The 15634-nt window shown below is 40.4% G+C and overlaps 1 protein-coding gene across 1 annotated transcript in view; it reads left to right on the top strand.

The window, feature by feature from the left end:
* The window catches only part of VWDE (von Willebrand factor D and EGF domains), a 258980-nt gene that overhangs the window by 63615 nt on the left and 179731 nt on the right, over positions 1-15634 (top strand). The window contains 1 exon segment of the mRNA XM_053714104.1: positions 3427-3658. Coding sequence (XP_053570079.1) covers positions 3427-3658 — 232 coding nt within the window.

The following is a 15634-nucleotide window of genomic DNA, read 5'->3' as shown; positions in this document are numbered from 1 at the left end:
TCCGTCTTCATCCAAGCCCAAGCGGGGGCTGGTGATCCATAATCCGGCTGAAGTCTTCTATCAAGCGGCGGCTGAAGAGGTCCAGAAGAGGCTCCAAAGTCTTCCTCCTATCCGGGCAGAAGAGTAGATCCGGACCGGCAACCATCTTCTTCAAAGCGGTGACAAGCGGCTCCATGTTGAAGACCTCCGGTGCGGATCCATCCTCTTCTTGCGACGTCCTAAGTCCGAATGAAGGTTCCTTTAAATGACGTCATCCAAGATAGCGTCCCTCGAATTCCGATTGGCTGATAGGATTCTATCAGCCAATCGGAATTAAGGTGGGAAAATTCTGATTGGCTGATGGAATCAGCCAATCTGATTCAAGTTCAATCAGATTTGCTGATCTGATCAGCCAATCAGATTGAGCTCGCATTCTATTGGCTGATTGGAACAGCCAATAGAATGCAAGCTCAATCTGATTGGCTGATCGGATCAGCCAATCGGATTGAACTTTAATCTGATTGGCTGATTCCATCAGCCAATCAGAATTTTCCTACCTTAATTCCGATTGGCTGATAGAATCCTATCAGCCAATCGGAATTCGAGGGACGCCATCTTGGATGACGTCCCTTAAAGGAACCTTCATTCTTCAGTTGGACGTCGGAAGAAGAAGATGGATCCGCGCTGGAGGTCTTCAAGATGGAGCCGTTCGTCATCGGATGAAGATAGAAGATGCCGCTTGGATCAAGATGGTTGCCGGTCCGGATCTCCTCTTCTTCCCGGATAGGATGTTGACTTTGGAGCCTCTTCTGGACCTCTTCAGCCGCCGCTTGATAGAAGACTTCAGACGGATTATGGATCGCCAGCCCCCGCTTGGGCTTGGATGAAGATTTCGGAGGCTTGGATGAAGACTTCGGAGGCTGGATCGTGAACCTGGCATGGTGAAGATAAGGTAGGAAGATCTTCAGAGGCTTAGTGTTAGGTTTATTTAAGGGGGGTTTGGGTTAGATTAGGGGTATGTTGGGGGGGATATTCTATGTTTTTTTTTACAGGCAAAGAGCTGAATTATTTGGGGCATGCCCCGTAAATGGCCCTTTTCAGGGCTGGTAAGGTAAAAGAGCTTTGAACTTTTTTAATTTAGAATAGGGTAGGGCATTTTTTTATTTTGGGGGTCTTTGTTATTTTATTAGGGGGCTTAGAGTAGGTGTAATTAGTTTAAAATTGTTGTAATATTTTTCTAATGTTTGTAAATATTTTTTTATTTTTTGTAATTTAGTTCTTTTTTATTTTTTGTACTTTAGTTAGTTTATTTAATTGTAGTTATTTGTAGGTATTGTATTTAATTAATTTATTGATAGTGTAGTGTTAGGTTTAATTGTAACTTAGGTTAGGATTTATTTTACAGGCAATTTTGTAATAATTTTAACTATTTTAGCTATTAAATAGTTCTTAACTATTTAATAGCTATTGTACCTGGCTAAAATAAATACAAAGTTGCCTGTAAAATAAATATTAATCCTAAAATAGCTACAATATAATTATTATTTATATTGTAGCTATATTAGGGTTTATTTTACAGGTAAGTATTTAGCTTTAAATAGGAATAATTTATTTAATAAGAGTTAATTTATTTCGTTAGATTTAAATTATATTTAACTTAGTGGGGTGTTAGGTTTAGACTTAGCTTTAGGGGTTAATCCATTTATTATAGTAGCGGCGAGCTCCGGTCGGCAGATTAGGGGTTAATAATTGAAGTTAGGTGTCGGCGATGTTAGGGAGGGCAGATTAGGGGTTAATACTATTTATTATAGGGTTATTGAGGTGGGAGTGAGGCGGATTAGGGGTTAATAACTTTATTATAGTAGCGGCGCTGTGCGGTCGGCAGATTAGGTGTTAATTATTGTAGGTAGCTGGCGGTGACGTTGTGGGGGGCAGATTAGGGGTTAATAAATATAATATAGGGGTCGGCGGTGATAGGGGCAACAGATTAGGGGTACATAGGTATAATGTAGGTTGCGGCGGTGTACGGAGCGGCAGATTAGGTGTTAAAAAAAATATGCAGGGGTCAGCGATAGCGGCGGCGGCAGAATAGGGGTTAATAAGTGTAAGGTATGGGGTGTTTAGACTCGGGGTACATGTTAGGGTGTTAGGTGCAGACTTAGGAAGTGTTTCCCCATAGAAAACAATGGGGCTGCGTTAGGAGCTGAACGCTGCTTTTTTGCAGGTGTTAGTTTTTTTTTCAGCTCAAACAGCCCCATTGTTTCCTATGGGGGAATCGTGCACGAGCACGTTTTTGAAGCTGGCCGCGTCCGTAAGCACCGCTGGTATCGAGAGTTGCAGTTGAGGTAAATATGCTATACGCTCCTTTTTTGGAGCCTAACGCAGCCCTTATGAGAACTCTAAATACCAGCGTAATTTAAAAGGTGCGGGGGGAAAAAAGCATGCGTAGCTAACGCACCCCTTTGGCCGCAAAACTCTAAATCTAGGCGTATGTTTGGATTTGAAATGAGTATCTCCACTGCATCATGTGGCAGCCATCAGCCAATTACAAAATGCATATACTTATATTTTGTGAGTTCTTGCACATGCTCAGTAGGAGCTGGTGCCATAGAAAGTGTGCATATGAAAAGATTGTGCACATTTAGATAATGGAAGTGAATTGGAAATATGTTTAAAATTGTATTGAGATTTAACTAACTGGAATTAATATTTCCAATGACTTGTCACCAACTGCAGAGCATTCAATGTATTTTTGTATTTGGTCATTGAAACCACCACCCATTGTTCTTTGTTCTTAAAAACATCACTATTTAAATGGGCTTTGTTTGCAGAAAGATCAGACATTCTTGTCTCGTCTCTCTCGCTCCTTTTACGGACCAAAGAGTTAAAGTCAGCTCCAGACAGGCAATGCACTACTAGTTATTTAAGGCTATCCTAGCCTTCTGCCCCTTAGCTAGGAGTAAAAGAAATTGGATCTGAACCCCTATATTCCATACCATAGCTCAGGGATAGCTAATTAGTGGCCTTCTGCATTAGTTTTGTGGCCCCAGAAAAAAGCGGAGTTAAAAATGTGGACATTAGGAAATCTATATTATTATGTATCTACTATTTTCATAGCCATACATTTATATGCAGTAACATGGTGAAGGAAATCATTTAAACAAACAGCTTTTTGGGGGTTCTAGAACTGGATATTTCAATGCCAACTACTCGGTTCATCAGCTTCTGTCTGCACTTTGTCATAGTTTATCCTACTAATACTTACATATACTGTTTAGCGGTCATGTCCATGACCTCGGTTTTGCTCTAATACTAACATTAGAGATATAACACATTTTTATTTAGCTATTATTCTGCTGCAATTATTATAATTCAATTACATTTAGTTCTGAGCTAAATATAGGACTTCTAGTTTTTTTGTACAAATTTCTTTTTTTCTCTCCACAGATGAATCACTGTGGAACTCAAGCCCCTGTCTGGTTGTCCTTACGGGAATCTGAAACGCTTCCTCCACCTGGTGAGGTGAGACATCTCACAGCCTGTGCAACATGGCAATTTATCTTTAGGAACACTGAAGACTGCTGTCTTTTCCGCATCCCAGTGACTGTCAGAAATTGTGGCGAGTTCTTTGTGTACCTATTACAACCCACCCAAGGGTGCATGGGCTATTGTGCTGAGGGTAGGTAATTGCTTTATTATGTTACAAAGTGTAAACATATACATTTTCTTTTTGTATATGAAGGTTAAGGGCCAAAGGGAGATGATACCTGTATATGCATTAGATATTCATACATATTTGTTTATACTTTTTTTTACTCTCCCAGTCCCTTATTAACTGAATTGGTCTATGAAAAACCCATTAATCGCAATTTTGTTATTTGAAAGCCATATTTTGTATATATTAAATTATTTTAGGGCTAATCTTGCAAATTAAACCTAAAATTAACTCAATGTAGATGAATTTATTAATGTAAATTCACAAATTCAGGTATGTGAATTCGGTCCTGAATCATCTCCTGCTAAATTCACTGCTTTCTGTGGCTATTGCACTATGTGTAACTCTCTCTTTTGGGATGTGTCTGTATTAACTGTGATTATATTTTAATATCTTGTCATTAGCTAATGATGTCAAAGCCTTGTTATAATTCATAAGTTTAAAAGTTTACTAATGGTATAACCTCAACCCCCATTAATGCTATTATTGTTTATTTTAACTTATCTTACCCTAAATCAAACTTTACCAATTGGCCCTTTGAGTGTCTTTGATTATAATGGACTCAGCGGAATGCTCTGTCCTATAAATCTAACACTTCTATGGGGACGCATTGCTGGTTTAGTTAGCATTATTGTAATATCAAATGTTCACATTTCTGAAGTTAGCATTTTTTAAGTGAGGCACTAAGAATTAGGCAAAATAATTATACAAGAATTAGAACAAGGAGTGAGCAAAGGAAAAGATACTAGGCATGTGCTGTTGTAATACTGTGTTTTTTGTGTTGCATTGTTTCCCATTTTTGCAAAAATGCACAATATCTTTATCTTCTTTCTGCTGCCTCTTGTCTCTATAACAAACTACTTTATTAATTTGCTTCTTTCCCCTCACAACCTGCACTATTCATTGACCTGTCTCTTTTACCCTTACCTCACTTTGGCTCTCATGAACTTCACACATTCATAAACACATTCTCCTCCCTGTACCTCATCCCCAAAACACTCTCAATACTGCAAATCTGTATCTCCCTCTTGCTCATACTAGCTGCTGGTGATATCTCCCATAATCCTGGTCCCCCTTAAAGGGACAGTACACTGTAACATTGTTTTTCCAGGTATGGTTTTTTTAAATAACTTGTTAGACCAACTGCAGAGTATAAAATATTTGAGAAATTGCATTATTTTCATGCGTGTGTATATGAAGTAGCTGATTTTGTGCTTTGAAACCACAGCCTATTACAATAGGTTGAACTTAAAGGTGATATCAGATCTCATTATGCTACAACTGTGTGTACATACACTTGCTTCCTTGTCTTTTGTCTTGTCTTCCTTGTCTTTATTTGGCTGGAAAACCAAAGCTCAGTACATAGAGAGAACAATGGACAATAATCATTTTATTACTTAATTATCCTGCATCCCACTGAGAGTGTAACTTCTTCTGCTGGCTGTGTTTACTTATGCTTGTCAATAGCATATACTCCAGTATCAAAACTTTCAGTATACGTGGCTATACCACAGGCTAAATCAGCTTTTTTAAATGCTTAAATAGGAGTAAAGGAGACACTTGTAACCAGTTTAATATACTCTAGCAGGTAAAAAGGATCATTGGGAATAATTTAAAGGGAAGAAAATTTTTGGGTGAACTGTCCCTTTAACTTCCTAGCCTCGCCCACCCTGGTGTGCCTTTCCATAGACCTAGAAAACAAAACTCTGTTAACCTTACTCAAATTCCTTTTGTTTCTAAAGCCGACACCCCCTTCTCTTGTGCACTCTGAAACTCTCCCTCTGTTTGTAAAAGCTCACTTCTATCCATGACCTCTTTATCACTCCCTCCCTCCCTCATGGCTCTCACAGAAACCTGGCTCTCTCCTTCAGACACAGCATCCACTGTATTGTATTGTCACATGGGGATCTCCAATTCAGCCACACCCCTAGGTCTGGAAACAGACAACGAGGTGATGTTGGTATTTCTTCTATAAGGTACGACAAGTCCACGGATTCATCCTTTACTTGTGGGATATTATCCTCCTGCTAACAAGAAGTGGCAAAGAGCACCACAGCAGAGCTGTCTATATAGCTCCTCCCTTAGCTCCACCCCCAGTCATTCTCTTTGCCTACTCTAAGTACTAGGAAGGGTAAAGTGAAAGAGGTGATAAAATATTAGTTTTTAATTTCTTCAAGCAAGAGTTTTTTGTTTTAAATGGTACCGGTGTGTACTATTTACTCTCAGGCAGCAGATGGATGAAGACTTCTGCCTGGAGGATGATGATCTTAGCATTTGTAACTAAGATCCAGTGCTGTTCCCACAGAGGATGAGGAGTACAGGAAACTTCTGTGTTAGGAACGTTTTCATGCTATATAGCAGTGAGGTATGTTCAATAATTTTTTCTGGAGAAACTGTGTATTTCAGAAAGGCTGACAGTATCCCCATGAGGGTAAGGGTAAGCAGTAATCCTAAGAGCTATAGAAAGGCATTACTAAGCTTGCATAAGGGGCTAATTAAAAAATGGTTGACACTGAGTTTTGAATGTTTGTGGGCAAAAGTTTTCTGAACTGGGAGTGCTGTTGTGGGCAATAAAATTTGCCCCATCATATGCCAACCTATTTATGGGTTGGTGGGAACTGTCCCACGTCTTTGGAGATAATAACCCATTTAGAGATAGGATTAGATCCTATAAATGTTTCATAGACGATCTCCTTTTTATCTGGGTGGGGGAGACTGCTGAGATGCAAGACTTTTTGATTTACCTCAATTCTAACAGGGTGGGTTTGGAATTCACTGCCCAAACAGGAACAAGTACAATACCATATCTGGATGTGGAACTTAGGGGGGATCCTCTAAGTGGTAAGGTCTCTACATCCCTATATCGTAAGCCTATTACTTCCAACTCCTTGCTTCATGCTAGGAGTAACCATCCCCGTCAAACGGGGTTTGGGGTGGCCAAGGGGCAGTTCATGAGACTAAAGCGGAACTGCTCCCTGGAAGAAGATTTTGCAAAGGAGAGTGAGACACTAAGTTGTCTCCTTTCTGAGAGAGGTTACTCACGCAAAGTCATCAATAGAGCCCATTTGGAGGTGACTAGGATGAGTAGAAGTGAGATATTAAGGGGGAACACCAGGCAAAGGAATGGTTATGATTTAACTAGACCTACTCTGGTTACTACCTACAAACCGCAGTTTAAAGATATTACCAGTATTGTCAGCAAACATCTACCTATACTTACAGCTGAGGACAGCTTGAGGGACTATGTGTCCAAAGGGTGCAATTTTGTCTCTAAGAGAGCATGCACAATTGGCAATTTGGTGGCACCAAGCGTACTAAGGGACAAAGAGAGGGCCAGCAGTAGTTGGCTAAGTGTGAAAGAGCACTTTAAATGCCACTTCGTCTAAATGCATAGCCTGTCAGTACAGCAGAGTGACGTCCACCTTCCAGTCAGCAACAACTAATCGGGTTTTCAATCTGTCAAATTGCACAAATTGCAGAACCCCTTTTGTTGTATATTTGGTAGATTGCTCCCAGTGTAACGGACAGTATATAGGGTGTACCACAAGGGAGGTGCGCTCCAGGATCAGAGAGCATCTAAATGATATCTCTCATGATAAAGACAGCTCAGGCCTCTCACAACACTTTATCTCTGTGCATGGGGGCGATGTTACGTCGCTCTCATGGCAGGTTATAGAATGTGTATGAACACCCCCTAGAGGGGGAGACAGAGCAGCACGCCTGATTCTGCGTGAAGCCTTTTGGATCTTCAAAATGAAGACAAGAAGGCCACAGGGCTTCAATATAGAGGGGGATGTGATAAATTTCTGGAAGAGATAGTAGTTTTCCCTTTTTCTCTTTTGAAATCATAGGGTCCCCTAATTGATCAGTACAGCAGTGATTGCCTACTCATAAAAAATATACATATATATATATAGTGCTGAAATATGAAATCTCAGGATATTTGATGTTAGACATGTATATTTTGCTAGTTAAAGAGGATGATTGAGTTATAACCATATATTAGTTGATGTTGGACAAACAAATACTTAACAATGGGCTAAATGTCATTAGCCCTTATGTATTTTCAATTATACATGCAGGCTTAGAACTAGCGGAGATAATATACACATATGGTAATATGAGCATTACTTACATATAAAAGCAATTCAAAAAATGCCTTATTTAAACCAACTAATGGGGTAGAGCAAACATAAAAGCAACAAGTAGCTGACCAATGAGGGGTTAATCACAATAGACTGAGGAACCAATAGGAAATCACCTTCAGGTTTAAGAGGCAGGAAGGAGGGGTAACAGGTCATGTTCATGATTAAGGAATTAACCGAAACATGTAGGACAGACCAGTTCCTGAAAATGTTCTGCCTATCTTTTTGATTTTAACTTCTCTGTTGCCTACTAAGATGTTTTAATCTACATATGGATATTAAATCATGTATGCTTACTTTGGAGGATCGCAGTGTACTTCTTTTGCTTGATTATTAATAAAGTTTTTTGGGCAACTTTATTGAGGGTACACTTGGCTTATTTTTTGGGTCTCAGAACCCACATGGCTAGTTTAAAACCACTCTGGTGCGGTTCTTTGAGGCTGTAGAGACATCGAGTGAGATGGGCGGGGCCTATTTTCGCGCCTCAGATGGGCAGTTGTTTTCACTCAGCAAGCAGCAAGCTCCAACTCCTGAGGGCCCTTGTGGATGTTTTGGGCCAAATCGAAGCTTTAACCCCATATTTACAATCCCTGAGGGCAGGTAGGCGCCACAGCAGGGCTGTGGCAAGGTGCTGGGGGTGTTTTTTCCCGGATTTAGGCCTTAATTAAATCCGGTTTGCACAATAAAGGTTTAAATGTTAAATTTTCTTGTGGGGCAAACTTAACTACACATATTGAGTCTGCTATCAAAAATTTGAAAAATGTGGTGCATTTTAAATCAGTTTTGCAGAACGTGTATGCTTTTTTTCTCTTAAAGGCGCAGTACCGTTTTTTAAGATTGTTGTTTTTTTCACTAAATAAAGTGTTTTCATGCTTGTTTGTAGTCATAACTAGCCTGTTCAACATGTCTGACATTGAGGAAAGTCATTGTTCAATATGTTTAGAAGCCATTGTGGAACCCCCACTTAGAATGTGTCCCTCATGCACTGAAAGGTCAATAAATTGCAAAGAACATATTTTAGCTACTAAAAGTATGTCGCAGGATGATTCTCAGTCAGAAGGGAATCAGGTTATGCCATCTAATTCTCCCCTAGTGTCACAACCATTAACGCCCGCACAAGCGACACCAAGTACTTCTAGTGCGTCTAATTCTTTCACCCTGCAAGATATGGCCGCAGTTATGAATACTACCCTCACAGAGGTTTTATCTAAGCTTCCTGGGTTGCAGGGGAAGCGCAGTAGGTCTGGTCTGAGCCCTCTGCCGCTTTATTAGCCATATCCGATGTACCCTCACAATGTTCTGAGTTGGGGGTGAGGGATTTGCTGTCTGAGGGAGAGATTTCTGATTCAGGAGAGATGTTCCCTCAGACAGACTCAGATATGATGGCTTTTAAATTTAAACTAGAACACCTCCGCTTATTGCTCAGGGAGGTTTTAGCGACTCTGGATGATTGTGACCCTATTGTAGTTCCAGAGAAATTGTGTAAAATGGACAGATTTCTAGAGGTTCCTGCTTACACTGATGTTTTTCCTGGTCCCTAAGAGGATTTCGGACATTGTTACTAAGGAATGGGATAGACCAGGTATTCCGTTCGCTCCCCCTCCTACTTTTAAGAAAATGTTTCCCATATCAGACACCATGCGGGACTCGTGGCAGACGGTCCCTAAGGTGGAGGGAGCTATTTCTACCCTGGCTAAGCATACAACTATACCTATTGAAAAGATCCTATGGATATAAAATTAGAGGGTCTCCTAAAGAAAATATTTGTTCATCTGGGTTTTCTTCTCCAACCTATAGCGGGCATTGTTCCCGTAACTACTGCAGCTGCTTTTTGGTTCGAGGCTCTGGAGGAGGCTCTTCAGGTTGAGATCCCATTAGATGATATTCTGGATAGAATTAGGGCTCTCAAGATAGCTAATTATTTTATTACAGATGCCGCTTTTCAACTGGCTAAATTAGCGGCAAAGAATTCAGGTTTTGCCATTTTAGTGCGTAGAGCGTTTTGGCTTAAGTCCTGGTCTGCTGATGTGTCATCAAAATCTAAGCTTTTAGCCATCCCTTTCAAGGGTAAGACCCTATTCGGGCCTGAACTGAAAGAAATAATTTCAGACATCACTGTAAGGAAAGGCCATGCCCTTCCTCAGGATAAGACATATAAGATGAGGACCAAACAAAATCATTTTCGTTCCTTTCGAAACTTCAAAGGTGGTCCCTCTACCTCTTCCCCTGCTGCAAATCAAGAGGGGAATTTTGCTCATCTTTCCATAAACCAATTACCAAATTAACATTTTATTACCTTATCTCTTCTATAACCCACTGGGAGTGTAATTTCTTCTACTGGCTGTGTTAACACAGCTTGGCCTTGAGGCCAAAAACTTTCAGGATGGGTGGGGATACCACAGGCTAAATAAACTATTTCAAATGCCAATATAAGGGTAATGTAAATACTTGTAAACAATTTAATACAGTCCAGCAGGTAAAGTGAATCATTGGGAACAAATTAAAGGTGAGAAACATTTAAGTAAACTGTCCCTTTAAGTCACTAGATCAGCAACAGGTCTCAAACTCCCTCAAACCTCTGCTTTCTCCCATCTCCTGATTTTCCTACCTTCCTTGACCAATCTATCTGCCGCTACAATTCCAACTTTTACATTGGTCCTTGATAATTTGGCCCCTCATACCATAGCTTGGAAGTCACTCACTCATCCATAGCCCTGACATTCTCCTCTGACACGCTACTTAAGCGAATGTTTCCACCCTGCTGAGCGACACTGGAGATCATCTTGGTGTTTAACTGACTCTCTTCACTACAAGTTCATTTTGAACTCCTACTATTCTGTCCTTAACATTTCTAAGCAATATTACTTTGCTACTCTTATATCTACTCTGTTCTCCACTTTCAATACTCTTCTTCACCCACCCTCACCTCCTATTAAAACTTCTCCCTCAGCTCTTGATTTTGCCAGCCACTTCAACAACAAAATTAATTCCATCAGAAACAAAATTATCTCTCAACATAGTAACAGTCTCCAACCCCCTTTAAAAGCTCATCCAAGGGGGCGGAGCCTGACTGAGCTCAGAGATGGCTGCATAATCTCTGAGCTCCAGGAGCCAAGCATACAAAACAGGGATACTAAGCTATTTGCACAACGATCCTGAGGTGAAATATCCAGCACATCAGTCAGCAACACAGCCCTTGATGTATGCGAGCTGATAATGCACAGAAACAACTTTCTACGCTCATAATCAACAGCGGAGATGTGAGGCCTAGCTATCTGTGCACACGCTAAATTACTTCAAGGTCTGCAGAGGTGGCGATACATGGACGCATCTGAGAAGACTTAGCTACAAAACTTAGGCGACCGGTCATCAAAAGAGGTGAGCACACCCGGAGGATGTCAAATATAACCCGGATTACCTGGGGACTGGGGCGCAACATGCATAACTCATAGTCTTTGGCGGCTAATGGCAGCATGACGCAGCTATTTTTTCTATAAACGTCTGCTCCACGGCAACAACATTATAAACTGTATGGCATAGAGAAAACTAGAAATGTAGTTTGCAAAAGAACAATAAGGGGCTAAACGATCTGAGCTGATATCACTAAGAAAGGTCATATATATTGCCCTTATTGTGCAAATCTCTGTAATTAACAATGGCCCATATTTACAGCCGCTGAGAAATACAATCAAGCAAAGCTGCATCTGAGGTTTTCAGCATTAGAAATCAGGAAACTATGGCCTAGATTTGGAGTTTGGCGGTAGATGGGCTGTTAACGCTACGCGGGCTTTTTTCTGGCCGCACCATAAAATTAACTCTGGTATCGAGAGTCCAAAAAAATGCTGCGTTAGGCTCCAAAAAAGGAGCGTAGAGCATTTTTACCGCAAATGCAACTCTCGATACCAGAGTTGCTTACGGACGCGGCCAGCCTCAAAAACGTGCTCGTGCACGATTCTCCCATAGGAAACAATGGGGCTGTTTGAGCTGAAAAAAAACCTAACACCTGCAAAAAAGCAGCGTTCAGCTCCTAACGCAGCCTCATTGTTTCCTATGGGGAAACACTTCCTAAGTCTGCACCTAACACTCTAACATGTACCCCGAGTCTAAACACCCCTACCCTTACACTTATTAACCCCTAATCTGCCGCCCCCCGCTATCGCTGACCCCTGCATTATATTATTAACCCCTAATCTTCCGCTCCGTAAACCGCTGCAACTTACATTATCCCTATGTACCCCTAATCTGCTGCCCCTAACACCGCCGACCCCTATATTATATTTATTAACCCCTAACCTGCCCCCCACAACGTCGCCGCCAGCTACTTACATTAATTAACCCCTAATCTGCCGACCGCAAAGCGCCGCCACCTACGTTATCCTTATGTACCCCTAATCTGCTGCCCCTAACACCGCCGACCCCTATATTATATTTATTAACCCCTAATCTGCCCCCCTCAATGTCGCCGACACCTGCCTACACTTATTAACCCCTAATCTGCCGAGCGGACCTGAGCGCTACTATAATAAAGTTATTAACCCCTAATCCGCCTCACTAACCCTATCATAAATAGTATTAACCCCTAATCTGCCCTCCCTAACATCGCCGACACCTAACTTCAATTATTAACCCCTAATCTGACGACCGGAGCTCATCGCTACTATAATAAATGGATTAACCCCTAAAGCTAAGTCTAACCCTAACACTAACACCCCCCTAACTTAAATATAATTTACATCTAACGAAATTAATTAACTCTTATTAAATAAATTATTCCTATTTAAAGCTAAATACTTACCTGTAAAATAAATCCTAATATAGCTACAATATAAATTATAATTACATTGTAGCTATTTTAGGATTAATATTTATTTTACAGGCAACTTTGTAATTATTTTAACCAGGTACAATAGCTATTAAATAGTTAAGAACTATTTAATAGTTACCTAGTTAAAATAATAACAAAATTACCTGTAAAATAAGTCCTAACCTAAGTTATAATAAAACCTAACACTACACTATCAATAAATAAATTAAATACAATTTCTACAAATAACTGCAATTACATAAACTAACTAAAGTACAAAAAATAAAAAAGAACTAAGTTACAAAAAATAAAAAAATATTTACAAACATAAGAAAAATATTACAACAATTTTAAACTAATTACACCTACTCTAAGCCCCCTAATAAAATAACAAAGACCCCCAAAATAAAAAAATTCCCTACCCTATTCTAAATTAATAAATTTAAAAGCTCTTTTACCTTACCAGCCCTGAACAGGGCCCTTTGCGGGGCATGCCCCAAGAAAATCAGCTCTTTTGCCTGTAAAAAAAAACATACAATACCCCCCCCCAACATTACAACCCACCACCCACATACCCCTAATCTAACCCAAACCCCCCTTAAATAAACCTAACACTAAGCCCCTGAAGATCTTCCTACCTTGTCTTCACCTCAACAGGTATCTCCGATCTGTCCTGGCATCCGGTGCTGAAGAGGTCCAGAAGAGACTCCAAAGTCTTCCTCCTATCCGGCAAGAAGAGGACATCCGGACCGGCAAACATCTTCATCCAAGCGGCATCTTCGATCTTCTTCCATCCGGTGCGGAGCGGGTCCATGTTGAAGCATCCGACGCGGATCCATCCTCTTCTTCCGGCGTCTCCCGACGAATGACGGTTCCTTTAAGGGACGTCATCCAAGATGGCGTCCCTTGAATTCCGATTGGCTGATAGGATTCTATCAGCCAATCGGAATTAAGGTAGGAATATTCTGATTGGCTGATGGAATCAGCCAATCAGAATCAAGTTCAATCCGATTGGCTGATCCAATCAGCCAATCAGATTGAGCTCGCATTCTATTGGCTGTTCCGATCAGCCAATAGAATGCGAGCTCAATCTGATTGGCTGATTGGATCAGCCAATCGGATTGAACTTGATTCTGATTGGCTGATTCCATCAGCCAATCAGAATATTCCTACCTTAATTCCGATTGGCTGATAGAATCCTATCAGCCAATCGGAATTCGAGGGACGCCATCTTGGATGACGTCCCTTAAAGGAACCGTCATTCGTCGGGAGACGCCGGAAGAAGAGGATGGATCCGCGTCGGATGCTTCAACATGGACCCGCTCCGCACCGAATGGAAGAAGATCGAAGATGCCGCTTGGATGAAGATGTTTGCCGGTCCGGATGTCCTCTTCTTGCCGGATAGGAGGAAGACTTTGGAGCCTCTTCTGGACCTCTTCAGCACCGGATGCCAGGACAGATCGGTGATACCTGTTGAGGTGAAGACAAGGTAGGAAGATCTTCAGGGGCTTAGTGTTAGGTTTATTTAAGGGGGGTTTGGGTTAGATTAGGGGTATGTGGGTGGTGGGTTGTAATGTTGGGGGGGGGGTATTGTATGTTTTTTTTTACAGGCAAAAGAGCTGATTTTCTTGGGGCATGCCCCTCAAAGGGCCCTGTTCAGGGCTGGTAAGGTAAAAGAGCTTTTAAATTTATTAATTTAGAATAGGGTAGGGAATTTTTTTATTTTGGGGGTCTTTGTTATTTTATTAGGGGGCTTAGAGTAGGTGTAATTAGTTTAAAATTGTTGTAATATTTTTCTTATGTTTGTAAATATTTTTTTATTTTTTATAACTTAGTTCTTTTTTATTTTTTGTACTTTAGTTAGTTTATGTAATTGTAGTTATTTGTAGAAATTGTATTTAATTTATTTATTGATAGTGTAGTGTTAGGTTTTATTGTAGGTATTTTATTTAATTAATTTATTGATAGGGTAGTGTTAGGTTTAATTATAACTTAGGTTAGGACTTATTTTACAGGTAATTTTGTTATTATTTTAACTAGGTAACTATTAAATAGTTCTTAACTATTTAATAGCTATTGTACCTGGTTAAAATAATTACAAAGTTGTCTGTAAAATAAATATTAATCCTAAAATAGCTACAATGTAATTATAATTTATATTGTAGTTATATTAGGATTTATTTTACAGGTAAGTATTTAGCTTTAAATAGGAATAATTTATTTAATAAGAGTTAATTTATTTCGTTAGATTTAAATTATATTTAACTTAGGGGGGTGTTAGTATTAGGGTTAGACTTAGCTTTAGGGGTTAATACATTTATTAGAATAGCGGCGAGATTCGGTCGTCAGATTAGGGGTTAATAATTGAAGTTAGGTGTCAGCAATGTTAGGGAGGGCAGATTAGGTGTTAATAATTGAAGTTAGGTGTCGGCGATGTTAGGGAGGGCAGATTAGGGGTTAATACTATTTATGATAGGGTTAGTGAGGCAGATTAGGGGTTAATAACTTTATTATAGTAGCGCTCAGGTCCGCTCGGCAGATTAGGGGTTAATAAGTGTAGGCAGGTGTCGGCGACGTTGAGGGGGGCAGATTAGGGGTTAATAAATATAATATAGGGGTCGGCGGTGTTAGGGGCAGCAGATTAGGGGTACATAAGGATAACATAGGTGGCGGCGCTTTGCGGTCGGCAGATTAGGGGTTAATTATTGTAAGTAGCTGGTGGCGACGTTGTGGGGGGCAGGTTAGGGGTTAATAAATATAATACAGGGGTCGGCGGGGTTAGGGGCAGCAGATTAGGGGTACATAAGTATAACGTAGGTGGCGGTCGGCAGATTAGGGGTTAAAAAAATTTAATCGAGTTGCGGCGATGTGGGGGGACCTCAGTTTAGGGGTACATAGGTAGTTTATGGGTGTTAGTGTACTTTAGGGTACAGTAGTTAAGAGCTTTATAAACCGGCGTTAGCCCATAAAGCTCTTAACTCCTGCTTTTTT

This window comes from Bombina bombina, chromosome 5 (assembly GCF_027579735.1).
Source record: "Bombina bombina isolate aBomBom1 chromosome 5, aBomBom1.pri, whole genome shotgun sequence".
Lineage (NCBI taxonomy): Eukaryota > Metazoa > Chordata > Amphibia > Anura > Bombinatoridae > Bombina > Bombina bombina.
This window is presented reverse-complemented; position numbering and strand designations above follow the sequence as displayed.